The sequence below is a fragment of the Pelophylax lessonae genome (genome assembly GCF_965119305.1).
Source record: "Pelophylax lessonae genome assembly, chromosome: 4".
Lineage (NCBI taxonomy): Eukaryota > Metazoa > Chordata > Amphibia > Anura > Ranidae > Pelophylax > Pelophylax lessonae.
This window is the reverse complement of record NC_138771.1, coordinates 69339869-69356700: the sequence shown is the minus strand read 5'-3', so window position 1 is coordinate 69356700 and position 16832 is coordinate 69339869. Positions and strand designations below refer to the sequence as shown.

General features: G+C 42.7%; 1 protein-coding gene across 2 annotated transcripts in view; it reads left to right on the top strand.

Moving 5' to 3' along the window:
- The window catches only part of IL16 (interleukin 16), a 239226-nt gene that overhangs the window by 127682 nt on the left and 94712 nt on the right, over positions 1 to 16832 (top strand). For both annotated transcript variants that reach the window (XM_082253377.1, XM_082253378.1), the window contains exons 9-10: positions 6537 to 6654; positions 8228 to 8360. In XM_082253377.1, coding sequence (XP_082109503.1) covers positions 6537 to 6654; positions 8228 to 8360 — 251 coding nt within the window. The remainder of the gene's footprint in view (positions 1 to 6536; positions 6655 to 8227; positions 8361 to 16832) is intronic.

Below are 16832 nucleotides of genomic sequence, written 5' to 3'. Positions count from 1 at the left end.
ACACGCTGTATCATGGTCGATGTCCATAGGAGCAGTCCTCCGTTGAACAATGGGCTTCAATTATTTATAGGTCAATAAAAGAACAGAAACAGGAAGTGATGGCTACACCACAAAAGCCAATGACACACTTGTACAAATTTGTAAACACACTTGTATTCAAATGTACAATAGAAATGGGAGTGTATGTAAATGAACCAACTGAAACTGTGTGCAGGAGTTTCTAGCTGTTCTGTGAAACAGGAACCTTGCATTATTGCTAAAATGGCTCCCAAACACTTATACAATGGAACTAGCATGGATTCTCATAAACACGGCCATGCCAGTACATACGCATGCACTCCCGTCATAACCTGTTAGAGTGAATCCTATATCATATAAGCTATAAAAAACATTTTTGATAGTGATTATGCTACTATTCCAGTAAATGGGACTATAGCTGCAAAGGACGATAGCGGCAGTATTTCAATCATGCGGATCAAGCATAATAGAAAGCAACCAGCTTTCCAGAAAAAGGGCAGATATTTATAAAAATGATAATAATTCCACATCACAAACATATCTCCGCCAGTGAATACCGGGGCCCCCTGCTGGCTGATATACATTTGCGCGGTGAAGTTTGCATCCCACTGCCATAGATCCCGATCTGTGTTCTCTCCAGCGGTAGCCGCTCACAGTGCCCGCCGTTCGGGAGATCAGGCGAGTGGTATGCAGTCTCCATTTAATAGAAAGTTTCCACAACTACAGGTCTTTTCTCAATGTCAGTTATAGCCATATTCGCTGTGCATAGTGATTACCGCTAAACTGACACTGGGAGACATACTGGCTATTTAAATAAAACACTTCCTGGAAAATGTCCACACAAATATTAATAACATTTCCACAACGGCATGTTTGTTGAGGAGTAGCCCAACCTTACAGGGGTTGCCCAAAAATCCTGAATTCATAGCCAGCTATCCATTTATACAGTTACTGCTGGCAGGGGCAGGGCTGGCATTAAAGCTTAACTCGCAGGGGTTGACTGGGACTTCAGGGCAGTAGAAACACTTTTACTTACCTGATCCTCCGCTCCCCAAAACATGGCAACATCCTTTGCTTCGTCAGTGGGCTTTCCCTCAATGTCATCACATCCAATGCAGGGCTAAAGACCTTCCATTGGTTTTGATGATGCCAGGACCTTAGACCGCTAGAGCATGGGGGAGAAGATGGTGTGGTGACCAGTCTATCAGCATGAAGGAACCAAGTATCAGGTAGAGAAATGTTCTTTTGTATGCCTCTTAGACCTTAAACAAGCAGGTAACCTGTGCAGCCTCACTGCAAGGGAGAATTTTCAAGTCTCCTTGAATTGAGCTTTAACTCTCAGTGACCCCTAGCTACTACGGATAATGGGGACCTCTAGTAGCCTCTAAAGTCCCGTATACACTGGCAAAATATTGAGCGGTATCGACCGGTTCAATAGAAACTGGCAGACGTTCTGCCCATGTGTACAGCGGCTGGTTCAACAGAAAGGGGCCGTTCAACCGGCTTTTGTTGAAGGGGCATGACTGAAAAGGGTATGCCGATTGGTGATGGTGGTGGTGGTGGTGGGGGGGGGGCGTCCCCCTGTCAGAACACAATAGCTCAGCTAAGGAGATTGCTGCACTGATGTAGCACCCTCCTAGTTAGGTGCTAGGTTCAATGCATTGTATGCTCCATCTGCCTATAAGGGGAGCTTGATCTATTAGGTTGCCTGTTGCATGTTTGATTCACTGGGTCTAAGGGAGTATCCCCACTGCATCCAAGAGGGGAGCCTGTTGGACAGTGGAAGTGGAAGAAACCGGACCAGTGACCCATTGGCTTTTGTGGGAGTCCCAGTGGGAGGGCACTCTTGCAGTGCGTCCTATGATTGCTCATAAAAGCTGGGGGGACATGTGACAGGGCATCTTTGGCGGGAAGCAAAAGAGTCCCAGGAGGAGGTGGATGGCTGTCTCTCCTCCTGCTGCATAAGGAAAGTGGTCTTAGGCAGTCGGCCTAGTGAACCAGGAGTGGAGCTGAGCTGCAGAGGATCCAGTACAGCTGACAGTGGAGCTGCTGGAAGAGTTTTCCGGAAAACAAGGTCCATGAGTACCAGGGGACTTGCCAAAGAGTCTGCACAGGAAGGGAGACCACTCCAGTGAAGTCAGGGGATCAAGGGGCCAGCTCACACAGAGTGTCAGAGTAAAGGGGGTGCCAGTTTCAGAACCCTGAAGAGTAGGGAAAAAGTGGATGCAAAGTAGGACCCTGAAGAGTGACTCACAGTGCAGTACAGTTCAGTATTTCTTCTTCTTCCCTAAAGTGGCAAGGTGAAGCAGTGGCCTTGCCGCACTCAGTGTTATATAGAAGTCCTAGCAATTGTGCATAGTTTATACAGTTGGAGTATCCCACTCATCACTTCTCCTATCCAAGTTCTCAAATAAAACAACAAAAAACAAAACCCCTAGACTGTTTTCTGTCTGAGCCCAGCACTTAGAATATGCTATGTTGTCAAGTTGTTGCTATGGGTAACCCACGGGAATCCATAACCAGCAGCTCCCAAGGGAGAAGTGCTACACTAATGCCCCGTACACACGTGCAGATTATCTGAAGACTTTTGTCTTCAGATTTAACTTTTCTATGTAGTGCAAGGGCCTGCCGGATTGCATACAAATTGAAAGTGTTTAGGTTTGACCTCATATTATATGGTTTTGGTAAGTCTGCAGACAAAAGTCTTCAGATAATCTGCACGTGTGTACGGGGCATTAGATCGCTGGGCTCATGGAAAAAAAAACTTGTAGTGTGTACCAGTCTTTAGGCTCCTACTCTGTTTATTAATCCAAATGGACATCGACCTGGCCTATTCTGTAAACTGTGTTGCCATCTTGTGGACAGAAAGCAGAACTACACTGGGCACATCTGTTCCTTTACCCTTCATATTTTTTGTATAAAAAATGACATATATGTATTTCTCATATCACAAAAATAATTATATTTAAACCTGTCACGAGACAGCCACCGATAGCCTCTTTTGAAAATGCTAGACACCTGGCTTTTTTTGCTGACACTTTAGCCTCAGTACTATAATGTGTATTTCCAGGTTTGCTGCTAATTTGGAATAACACCTACTTTATTTTTTTTTTTTTACATGTTCCCCTTATAGTAACATTACTTAAAAATACTTAAAAATTGCTGGTTACTTTTTAACATTTTTTTTTTTTTTTACTTGCTCTGTGCAAGTTCTCCCTGCTTTGTATTGTTTATTAAGGGGGTGTAGAATAATGTTTACCAAAATTAACCCTGCCTGTACTGTCTTTGCAGTTCTTCATTAGATGTAGCACTTTTCTTTGCCTGATTATAAAAGTCTGGACTGTATGTGCCCATTGCTTATTACGTTATTACTGGGTTCACTGATCTTACATAAACCAAGAAATTATTATTATTCTTATACAAATTTATGTAGGGCCAACAGTTTGTGCAGCACTTTACAAAATAAAAGGAGAGCTTACAATATAAACAAACTACTGCATTGTTAAAGCTTTAAATCTGGTGCAGCTGTAACCAATCAGCTTCCAGGTTTAAGTCTAGGTTTGCACTGAGAGCGGGTTTAAAATCATGTGAGTTCCGCTGAACTCGAACGATTTCGAACCGGAATTTTAGTCTGACTTTGGGGGAGCGTTCACAGGCATCTGTGCGAGTTCCTACACAGATGTCTATTGAAAGTAGTACAGAAATGATTCGATTCAGTCGCTGGAATTGCCGGCAATTGGTTCTGATTTGACATACCATATGACATGTGAGCGTGGGCTTACTGTCAACGCCAAATTAAACAATCAGAAGTTAGAAGCTGATTGTCTACCACACACAGCTGCACCAGATTCTGAGTGTTCAAGTTTTAGTACATCTCCTCCATTGCGTCTTTCATGACTAGGGTGGTTCAGACCCCACCTGTTTAACCATATTACCTGGATCAGTACCCAACACCACCCCCCTTTACCTTTAAATGACAACACTAACTCAGCATTGGGATTAAATGGCCGGTTCGGCCTTTTATTAAACAAAACCATAAATAACAGAAAAACCTAAATCAGTCAAACCAATCCAGATCAAAGAATGGTTGCAGATCCTTGACAATACCATCTCCCACAATTTTGGAGTCTGTGGTACCATTAAGTTAGGTTCTGTCCCTAGCCGCCAAAACACCGCCTCAAGGACTATCCTAACTGATCACAGAACCCTACCACCTTACACTACCCAGTTGGTCTAGACTGAACCTGACCAACCATAGAAATCAATACCTAAGATGGGTCCCACCATTTTATCGTTCGGCACCATGTTTTGGACCCTCATCAAGGACCCCAACCTCCACAGTGGCACAAGTGTGAAACCTTACACTTATGCCCACCGCTATACTCAGAAAGCCCTCTGGATACCATCCTGTAATCCCAAGGCCCACAGGTCAATACCCACTGCTTTGAGATGCACCCAATCCCCTCTCAGGTCTCCAGCTCCACATGCCTAACCACTAATTCACCATTTCTAGCAATGAATCTGCCCACCTCCTTATTCACCTTTATCCGGACATTATTCAACTTCTCCACCGACCTGGCCCCTCTCTCTGCAGTGCGGGCCACAATATCTGACTATACATTGATCATGTCAAGGAAGGAAGACCTAAGTCGCAGGAAGTCCAGTTTCACATCCCTAATCAGTTCCCTCATGAAACGTAGACCTAAGTCGTTCCTGAAATGCCGGGATTGCTAACTGTGACATTTGCTTGTGCCCTCAACCAAACTGTCAGCCCATTAAATGGCTGGTGTCATAACTGATCACATGTGCAGCACCATAGTAGTTGCAGATCAGTGGCAGATCAGTTGCAGTGGCTGTAAAGTATAGGAGGGTTTAATTCTGCTTTAAGGCTGTCAGCAGATCGGCCTCTACAAACTCAACAGTGCCTAAAAATGGAGAGCAACTGAGCATGTGCGGAGCAGGGTGAGACAGGGTATTACTGGATTTTACACAGTATAGACACTTATTTTTATTGTTTTAAATAGCTGTACCTGCAAAATGGATCAGCCTGAAGTGATCTAGCAGGGCTTAATTTTCTGATTAAAGTTCCACTTTAACCCCTTTCCGGAAAGCCCACCGCACATTTACTGCAGCAGGGCGGGCCGACTACGTGAAGCAACATACCTGTACGTCGCATCTGCTTTCTGGCCCTGGGAACGCGTGCATGCCGGCAACCCGCTGCCACTGTGATTGGACACAGTGGGAGCCAATCAGCGGTTGCGATGTCCACCGGGATTCGCTGATGAATCCTGAGGCAGACAGAACGCCAGTTGTAACGGCTATGTAAACAAGGCAGATCGCCATTCTGTCAGGAGTGAAGATAGAGATCTTGTGTTCCTGCTAAACAGGAACACGGATCTTTGTCTTCCCCCAGCCAGACCATACCCCACACAGTTAGATAGCACCCCCTAGGGACACATTTAACCCTTTGATCGCCCCTGATGTTAACCCCCTTCCCTGCCAGTGTCATTTGTACAGTAAAAGTGCATATTATTAGCACTGATCACTGTAATAATATCACTGGTCCCCAAAAAAGTGTCAGTTAGAGTCCAATTTGTCTGCCGCAATGTTGCAGTCCCGCTAAATATCGCTGATCGCCGCCATTACTAGCAAAAAATTACATATAAATACCCAATAGGTTTTATATTCGATAACTTTTGTGCAAACCAATGAATATACGCTTATTGGGATTTTTTTTTTTACCAAAAATATGTAGCAGAATACAAATTGGCCTAAAAATTAGATTTTCAAAATTTTTTTATTGGATATGTTTCATAGCAGAATGTAAACATTTTTCTTCAAAATTTTCGCTCTTTTTTTGTCTATAGTGCAAAAAATAAAAACCTTGCGGTGATCAAATACCACCAAAAGAAAGCTCTATTTGTGGGTAAAAAAAAGGACATCAATTTTATTTGGGTACAGCGTCACATGACCGTGCAATTGTAAGTTAAATTAACTCAGTGCCATATCGCAAAAAATGGCCTAGTCATTAAGGGGGTAAATCCTTCCGGGCTGAAGTGGTTAAATTAGTAAATGTGGTGAATATTCACTTTGTGAAGAATATCCAATCATGTGCAAGCAAAAAAAAAAAAAAAAAACAATATTTTTGCCTGCATATGAGTGGACGTCAGCAGAGCTTCACCTCCTCCACCATCCACCAAACCAATGGAATGTTCCCTTATAAAGTAAGTAAATAGCATATTTGCCTTTAGAAAACCAACCCCAATGGCATTGAATTGTTAATGAAGTAGCAGTTTTGCTCACCTTGAAAACCCAGTCATGTGCAAGGGAAATTAAATAAAATATTTGTTTCCTTGCACATAACTGGACGATTGAAGTGAACACAGCTTCACTGTATTTACTAAGCTAGGTCAGCACTGACTGCAGTGTGAAAATAGTTCACTCATTTAGTAAATCAACTCCAATTCATGTTATTGTCAAATTTCATCCCTATTATTTGATCGTTATTTTTTCTCTAGAGTCCGGCGTTGGCCTGGGAATTGGATTGTGCAGTGTTCCAAACTGTGGAGGCATTTCTGGAGTATTTATCCATACTCTTTCCCCAGGCTCTGTGGCCCACATGGATGGACGGCTCAGGTAGTAATGTTGATATTTTATGACATAGCTAAACCCTCTCAATCAATTATTTTTAATCCTTATGCTGCTAGCCTTAGTAAATAGATAGGAAAGTATATTATATTTCGTTATTTTAATATTTCTTCACTTGCTTCCTGGTTTCTGGCCATGGCCAAAATAATGTCAAACATTCCATGAGTCTACATAGGCATTTTTTTTCTTTCATTTAGAGGCGGTGAGGGAGCGTCTTTCTCAACTAAGCACACCCGTCTTCCTGCATGCCTGAGCTATGGGCAGATGGATTCCAGGAAGTAAATGTTACATGAATTATCTGCCCTTACTCAAGATGGCCACAGCCAGAAATGTAAGGGGGGTGTCTTTATCCCAGCCAATTTTTCAATTGGTTCTGGTGTCCTACCGCTGCCATTTCTTGTAAGGGAAACCTACTGCGCATGTGTGAAGCACAAGGCATTTGTGAATGGTCCAGCGGCGGGGAAAGGAGGAAGGGGGCTGAAATTCTGGGTGACTTCGCTGCGGCAAAGTCACCCAGAAGTGGGAGCAGGCACCTGTCAAAACCAGGTTTCCGCGCCCCCCCCCCCCCCCCCGAAAAGGTGCCAAATGTGGCAGCCCTTTAGGGTGGAGCTGCACTTTAGGTTTTGCTTTAATAACTATCCCCAGAGGACTTACATTTGTCTTCTGCAGAAGCATTGCTTGTATATATTAGGCCCTTTTCACATATCATTTAGTGGGAAATAGGTGAATGGGACCTATGATCATCAGCTCCATCTAATGGCCATAATGTGATATTTTCTTGAATGAGGTCTTTCAGGAAAATACTGCATTATGGCCACTAGGTGGAGCTGAGGATAATAGGAAATAAATGTATTAGGGAAATTACAGTGCTTATTTATGGTGACTGTACAGATACTGAAGACATTAGCATAGCAATTTTTTTTATATATATAGACTCCTAAGGACTAGTTTACACTAACATTGCACTCTGAAGAGAGATCAGCATTCGGAATGCTCTTCAGAGAGAATTTGACAGGTGGTGAGGAGGTGCCGCACTACCACCTTACAACCACGTGCATTGCGTGCAGCAGTGATGTGTTTGCAGTACAGCCTCAATCATTTGATTGGGTCATTTCCAGCAGGTGGTAGTAACTGCCAAACACGACAGGGGGTGTGATTCCTGCCGCAAAGCATTGTACAACCCCAGCTGCTGTCTTTGCAGCTAAAGAGAAGCAATAGAAGGGCGGTAAGAACGCAGCTTAACAGCATGCTTAACCGCTAAGGAGCCCTAAATGTGTGTATTGAAGTGTGATCATCCGTAGCAGAGGACAGTTTAGTGTAGTTAGACTAATAAAAGGCGATTTCTCATTAATTATTGCCAAGTTCTCCCTATTTCTCTTGGCCCTGTGCGATGTGAAAGCTCGTTATGTGAGATATCAGAAGCGTGGAACATGAGCTGACCCGCTTGTTAGGTTAATAGAAAAAGAGACAATCCTAACAAAAAGCATTGTGCAGAACATGGAAGGCTGGAACGAGTCAAGACAATTTTTTTTTATATCAGTATTTTCTGCTTTATCTACAGAAAAGGCGATGAGCTTGTGGAAGTAAATGAACACACTGTCACCAACAAGCCACTGAATGAAGTCTATGCTCTTCTAAGCCACTGTAACCCTGGAGCAGTCATTATTCTGATTAGTAGACACCCAGACCCCCAGGTAACTGTAACCCTATAAAGTACACCATAGAAGTGTGCAGACTATTGCATTAGGGTGTGCACCCAGAGCTCAAACACACATGTGTGTGGGTAGATATATATATATAAATCTAATAAAATCATATATTGTCCATATATAAGGAAATATCACAGTCCATAAGTGTTCAATATGCACACAAGTGAAAGAGTCCGCAAGCCCAGAGAACCACCACCAAGGAGCTGTTCACACTTTCTCTTACCAGAGCTGAATGACTTCCATCACAGAAGTCATAACAGGCACAACAGATCACTCTTATGGCAAAATCCTCCTCTCCCTCCACAGGAATGGTATACGGTCCCCTTCAACTTCCACCAGTAAGCTCGAAAAATATAAAGAGCACGCTCCAGCTCGTCCCCCATGTCTATACACACAGGCACTGCAACCCGGAAAAATACACCGAACGCTGCCAACCAATGGGTAATCAGCCTTTGCCAACCAGCCTTTTATAGCCATGGGGGACGAGCTGGAGCGAGCAGATAAGGATAGAGAAAGAGAGCAGCGGCATCTGAGTGTGGAAAAACGATTTATTGATACACACAGTAATAGTGACTCACAGGAGGATTGTGTCAGTAGAGTAGTGGACGGTGTCAGTAGAGCAGAGGTTGGTGTCAGTAGGGCAGAGGTTGGTGTCAGTAGGACAGTGTCAGTAGTTTTTTTATTATTTTAGTTTTTGTATTATTTTTTACAATATTATTTTTTTTATAATTTTTTACAATATTGTTTTTTTTTATTTTTTTAGGAGCCCTGTTATGGGGATTTGGTGAAATATCAGGGGTCTAAACAAACCCCTGATGTCTCACTTTTGAGATAGAGAAAGGGACTGAGGACAGAAATTCCCAAATCCCATCTATGCAGCTTCAGCCACTGTAAACAGTAAATAAAAGGGAATTGCTCTGTGCTGTGTAGCTTTCTGTTCATTCACAAACTGAAGCATACAGCAGAGGGCAGCAGGGGGAATCTGCGCTGCTCTGGGTGATTAGGGTGTGCCCCGTCACACTCAGAGTGCGCCCTCTGCTATTTTGATGTGTACTCCTAGAGGTCCTTCAGTCTCATATAGGTGCTCCACAGAGTGTTTGGAGATCAGCAAGAATTAACCCTGGAGTTTCTATTTGAGAACTTTACACTTTACCTGCCAAACTCCTTACACAAACACTTTATACGTATGGACATCAACTGACTCTATACTAGTGCACCATAACCAAAAGTAACCCTTTGGCATACTTTCTATTAGTGTCACTATAACAGATTTATATAGCAAGGATTATTGTTGTTTTCAGTGTTTAACACCAATGAACTATTCATTCATTTAATTGTTTAACCTTCCTAGCGGTATTCCCGAGTGTGACTCGGGGTTAGATTTTAGAGCCAAAAGCGGTAACCCCGAGCCACACTCGGGGTAGCGCTAGGAAGATCGCTGGATCCTGGTAGAGGTTTTACTTACCTTTTCTCCAGGATCCAGCGAAGAATGCGGGCGGTATGCGGCGGCGGAGCTTCCTACCGATCGTCTGCGAGCCCCGGCTTCCGTCTCCGGCGACGTGACGTCCGCCCGGGGGTGGAACCGGCGGCAAATTCAAATGTAAAACACACCAAACACACTGATACCATTCAAAATAAAATAAAAGTATATATATATATATATAATAAATGTGTACAGTTGGTTTAGGCTGCTCATTCACAAGAATTACATGCAAAATAATGGTACCGCTTTCAGCACCTAAAATCCAGAAGAATCATACTGCCAGGGAGGTTAAAGTGGAACTAAGAGCAAAACTTCTTTTTTTTTTTTGCAATAGAGCAAGACAGGTTATAATCCCTATCAGATTTTTTTGCGCCATCTCTGTCCCATTGCATAGACTTCCCTTCACTTCCTGTCCTATAGCCAAACAGGAAGTGAGGGGAAATCTCTGTAAATTAAGGGAATTTCTTGGGGACCCCCAGGTCACCAGAACTAGTATCCCATTGGAAAATTTCCCCTCTATTACTTTTCTGGGGACAACCCAAAATTTTGGATTTTCTTTTACTTTCAATGATAATGGTAAACAGGACATATAGAGAGTGGGAATCTCCCTAATTGGGGGCAGAGATAGCAATAAAAACTGACAGATGTTCTACTCCCTCTCCGCTCTATTCAAATCTAAAAAAAATGTTGCCTTTAGTAATACTTTAGGCTTATGTAATAATGTAGCGTGCCAAAAATAAAATTGTCTTTATTCATCGGCATAGTGTTATTGTTCTAAACTATAGGCAGACTACCGTTATCCACTTCCAGACCCGGCCTTTTCTGACACTTTTTATTCACATCAGTATTTTTTGCTAGAAAATTACTTAGAACCCCCCAAACATAATTTATTTTTTGAAACCAGGGAATAAAATGGCAGTCATTGCAATTTTCACTGCCACGTGGTATTTGTGTCGTGGTTTTTAAAACGCAATTTGTTTGGAAAAAATACACCTTTTTGAATTTAAATGCAAAAAAACACAATATGTACCCCAATTTTTTGTAATGCATAAAAAGATGATGTTACGCCAAGTAAATAGATGCCAAACACGTCACGCTTTAAAATTGCGTACTCCCGTGCAACGGCGACAAACATCGTAAAATATGCTATCCATAAGTGAAGTTTTAAAAGCCTTTACAGGTCATCACTTTACAGTAAATGTACAGAGGAGCTCTAGTGCTAGATTTACTGCCTATGTTCTGACGTTGGCGGTGATAACTCACATGTGTAGGACGATCGCTGTTTGCATGTGTGCGTCACTAAAAATTGGTACTGGAGTGATGCCTACAGCTGGGGACATCATCCTGGTACCAGCGTTTTACTGGTATGTCACTGGTTCAGAAGTGGTTATGCCGCATAAAGCCCACAAAGGTTTTTACAAGGTTCCTTTAAAAAGTTTCTGCACTTTTTTTAAAGCGTAACTCCACTTTTGTTGAGAAAAAAACATTCCCCTCTGGGTGATCTCTGTACATTACAAGGATTATAACAACCTTTAATGCAGATTCCTACCTTTTGTTATTCTGAAGAAATCCATGTCTGTGACTCTGTGCTGAGTGGGTCAAATGGGAGTGGTTTCATAATATTCATTCAGCTGTGGCAGCTGCAGAGCATTAATGGGGAAATCTGCTGGGCCTGCATTCCTTTAGACGTGTTCCTATTGGGAGTATCTCACCAAAAATGACATTTTTTGTTGCAGGGGATGCCAGAAATCTGACTTGTATCTTAGGCAGACTTCTGGGAAAATTGGTGAGCCAATCACACAAGCAGGAAATGATGTTTCTGGGGTGTGGTCAGTATACATTCTGTGTACAGAACACCTCCAGGCGGCCATATTGCATTGCATTTTCAGAAAATTACAACAGCTGCAGATTAAAAAGGAAAGGTCATTTTTAATAACATTCAATTACAAAATGATTTCTGTCGCAATTGTATATGATTTATTGTTTTTTTCTTTATTTGCTATTTTTTTCCCTACAAAAATGGAGTTACTCTTTAAATCTATTATATATATAAAAGTGCAGAAACCTTTTAAGACACCTTGTATTAAAGCGGTTTTAAATCCAAACAAATAATGTATTTCAGCTTACCAGACCTTAACTACTTGCCGACCACCCGCCGCAGTTATACGGCGGCAGTCTGGCGCTCCCAGGCAAAGTGCCGTACATGTACAGCGCTAGCCTGGGAGGAGCTAGGGGGCGAGCGCACGCCGCTGGAGGAGCGCTCCCGCTCGTCGGCTGGGGAGTCAGTGCGTGTGACCGGCGGCTCCGATGGCCGCCAGCCACTCACGATCTCCCACTGCAGTGAGAGAAGGACACAGCCGTCTGTCATTCTCACTAAGATCATCACAGAGGCTATGTGATCCTGCTATATAGGATCGTATGTCTCTGTGATGATCTAACAAGCCACGCCCCCTGACAGTTAGAATCACGCCCCTAGGGACACACTTAACCCCTTGATCACCAGTAAAGTTGACCGCTTCCCTGCCAGTGTCATTTTTACAGTAACAGTGCATATTTATAGCACTGATTACTGTAGCAATGTCACTGGTACCCCAAAAAGTGTCTAAAATGTCAGTTAGGGGTCCGATCTGTCCGCCGCAATGTCGCAGTCACCGCAAAAAAATCGCATGGCCGCCATTGCTAGTAAAAAAAAAAAACAATAAAAATGACAAACATCTTTCCCGTAAATAATAAATGCAATAACTTTTGCGTAAACCAATCAAAATACGCTTATTTACCAAAAATATGTAGCAGAAAACAAATTGGCCTAAAATGTTAAAAAATTTTGATTTTTACATTTTGTTTTTGAGAGTTTCATATAAAGAAATGTGAAAAATATTGTTATTTTTTCAAAGTTGTCGCTCTTTTTTTTGTTTATAGCGCAAAAAAGAAAAATCGCACAGGTGATCAAATACCACCAAAAGACAGCTCTGTTTGTGGGAAAAAAAAGACGTCAGTTTCATTTGGGTACAGCGTCGCACGTCCGCGCAATTGTCCGTTAAAGTCACTCAGTGCCGAATCGCGAAATAGGGCCTGGTCTTTGAGCAGCCAAATCTTCCGGGGCTAAAGTGGTTAAATCTGGTGCCTTCATTTTTTTTTTTTTTTTAGGCTTTTAACACACTTCTTGTCTTAGGCCTCTTGCACAGTTTTCAGGGATACAGGCATTTTTTTCTATTGGGCCTGTGCGTAAACATGTGCTACATGCAGTATTAATCAGTAAAAAAAAATACAGAAATCTGTCAGTATTTTTGCTCGTTTACTCGCAAATATGTGCAAATGCCAGCCTTCCTGCTTGTATGTGCATACTCGTGAATACACACAAGTGATTTACAGCCCATCCTCGCACTTTTTTTTTTTTACCAGGAATGTCTAATGCTCATACATTGGTACCATGTGCAGAAGGCCTTAGGGTGTTTCTGGATAAATGAACAACGGAGACATTATCAGTCTAATACATAGCTGCCTGATTACTGATAACTGTCTCTGATTTGGAATAAAGTCCCTCTGTCCCTCTATCCTCTTAATTTCTCCCTCATTATAGTTTGATCTATACTATATAGTTGTATATTAAATACACTTTTTATCTTTCCAAAAGTGTTTCTCAGTGCTAAATCTTTCATCCATTTTGTAAATTACTGCATTTGTAAATTTTAGAAGCCAATACAAAGGATTAGTAGTGGTAAAAAAAACAAAAAAAATAAAACAATCACTTGTGGGTTTAACAAATCTTTTATTTGGTATAATTCTTCTTTAACCTTCTTAGCAGTATTCCCGAGTGTGGCTCGGGGTTAAATTTCAGAGCCAAAAGCGGTAACCCTGAGCCACACTCGGGGTACCGCCAGAAGCATCGCTGGATCCTGTAAAAGAGGTTTCTTACCTTGTCACCGGGATCCAGCGATGTATGCGAGCGGTATGCGGCGGCGGATCTTCCTCCCGATCCTCTCCGTGCCCCGGATTCCATCTCCTGCGACTTGACGTTCACAGGGGGGTGGAACCGGCGGCAAATTCAAATGTAAAACACACCAAACACACTGAAACAATGCAAAATAAAATAAATTCACATTACATTGCCCCCCAGTGCCCTTTCCTGCAGTTTTACTGTACTTTTTATGTGTATATATATATATATACATGCACACATACTTTAACTCATTTATAGTTTTTTATTATATTATAATTTATGATTTTGTGTTTCAAACTTTATCATAACTGAGATGTTATAAAGAAGAACGCACAGTAAAAAAAAAAAATATGTAAATAGTTGGTTTGGGCTGCTCATTCTCAAGAATTACATGCAAAATAATGGTACCGCTTTCAGCACCTAAAATCCGAAAGAACCATACCGCCAGGGAGGTTAAGGGGCGTGGCAGGGTGTGTGTCCCAGCCTACATACTTTTGCTTATAGGTGTCCCTCCTTCCCACCTCAAAAAGTTGGGAGGTATGTTCTAGGGCAGGGGTGTCAAACTCAATTTTATCGCGGGTCGCATCAGCATTATTGTTGCCCTCAAAGGGCCGGTTATTTCGATAGGATTAGATATCCAGAGCACCCCACGCCCCCTTACACCCTTACATGGGATGTCAAGAACCCCCCCCCCCCACCATCAGAAGTCAAGAGTCACCCACCCTTCCTTACATCACAATGAACCCTTTTACCTTGTGCTGCTGCCAGGAAGAAGATGCGGGTGGATCTGGGAGGAAGTGCAGGGTCTGGAGGAGAACCAGAGGAGGGCTGGAGTCTGCTGAATGCTGAGACCAAGGGAGGCAAAATCATGGTGTTTCAGCTGCACAGAGAGGTGCAGGAGGAGTTCTGCCCTCCTGAGAAGGGGGGTGGGCAAAGATGAGCACTTCTGCAGCTGCACAGAGGAGTGCAGGATCTGGCAAATGAGTTCTGTCCTCTCTGCTACCGACTAAAGAGACAAAGTGGGGGCAGAGACAAGGGAGGTGCCGCAGCTGCAGCAGAGGTGTGAGGGCCACATGAAATGGCCTGGGGGGCTGCATTCGGCCAGCGGGCCTTGTGTTTGACACCTGTGTTCTAGGGAAAGGTTAGTGTTACAAAGCCCATACATTCATCTTTTTTTTTTTTTTCCATTCAACTGGCGGGCTGAAGGAAAAAAAATGATCCGATTCCCCAATCCACACTTTCGATGTAGATGGGGAATAATCCCCGCTGTGCTATCGTATTCTGACAGTGGGACCCTTCCAGCTGTCAGAATACAATGATCAGTGTGCCGGCCATAGCTGGCAGCACTGATCAATCAGGGCAAACCTGACATGCTAGTTGTACACCAGTCGATTGGTAGATTAACTTCTGTACAACCAGGGTGCCCATACATCGATCGAAACGCGGACAGTCCCTGCTGAAACAGCCAAATATCGATCCATGTATGGATTTAGATGCACAAGCAGATTTCAATAAACTTGGCTAACAAATGAAAGCCAAAATTTAGATTACGCCTTTTAAGCAGTTACAGCAACATTTTTTTTTTCCTTTTGGGATAAAAGTTTTACATATTTAGTAAATGCTGACCATTGCAAGCATCCCTGTCATTGGTAAATGCGCATTTGTCACACCAAAGAAGCTCAGGGACCACACATGTTTGCCCTGAGCCAGCCATTACACATTATGATTGTGGCAAAGTTGCACCATGTTTTGCTATAATTTGAAATAGCGGGCAGAATCGCACCCAATCCCCCAAATGTGGGCGGGGATAAAATGTCTATGAATAAAAAATTTGCAGAGTGAATGTCTCAAGAAATTGCACAACCTCCAAGAATAATCACCATAATGTGTCTAATATGTTTTCTTTACTATGATCATCTGCTCCATCTAGTGGCCCTAATGTGGTATTTTCTTAAATGAGTTATTCCAGGAAAATACTGCTTTATAGGTACTAGATGGATTTTACAATAATAGGAAATAAAAGTGTTAGGCAAATTACAAGGATTATTTACGGCGGCTGTGCAGATACTTAGAACATTAGCATAGCAAATTTTTTTACATAGATTTTTGAGGGTTAGTTAACAGTAGCATTGTTCTCTGAAGAATGATCCACATTCAGATTGCTCTTCAGAGAGCATGTGATAGATGGTCAGTTGAAAAAAAAAAAAGGAAAAGAATGCAGCCACTTCATCTAAGAACTCGTAAGTTGCACCATGTTAAAATCAGTAATCGGTACCTTCCATACATAGACGTCCTGTATTTACTTATGTGATCCTTTTCACCAACTACAACAACTAGTTTGGCTGTTTTTTTGTTCTTTTCAATTATTTGTTATTGCTTGCACTTGACATGACTTTGTGCTTTAAAGCAGCTTTAAACCCAAAAGCAAACATTTATTATATTGCAGCTTAACAATTCCTAGATATGTTGGCTGCATTCATTTTCTTTTTTTTTTCAGAATGTTTTCTATTTATTTTCACTCTGACACACTGCATCTCTGATCCCGGTAAAGAGCCTATAACGTAGGCTGTTTACCATGTGACCAGATGTGTCCACTCACAGCTGGTCACATAGTAAATATGAAGAGCCATTGATCGGTTTTCCTCAGTTTGCGCCTGACAGGCGCGAGTAGAGGAGAGCCGGTCAGCGGCTCTCCTGACAGGCGGGGGGAGGGAGTCTGTGCTGGTAATCAGAGCATTGATTACCTGATTACCAGTGCAGATCCTTGGGGGATGCCACTAGAGCCACCAGGGATTGCCACCCATGGCCACCAGGGATGCCCACCCATAGCCACCAGGGATGCCCACCCATAGCCACCAGGGATGCCAATCAGTGTTCAGGGAGCCTGTCAGTGCCCTCCTCATCAGTGCTGCCCATCATTGCCTTCTATCAGTGCCACCCACCAGTGCCTTATTAAACAGACAACAGCAGGAGACCACCAGTAACAGACTGTCCATCTCTTACATTGAAGAACATGGAACAGAGGCCAATGTGA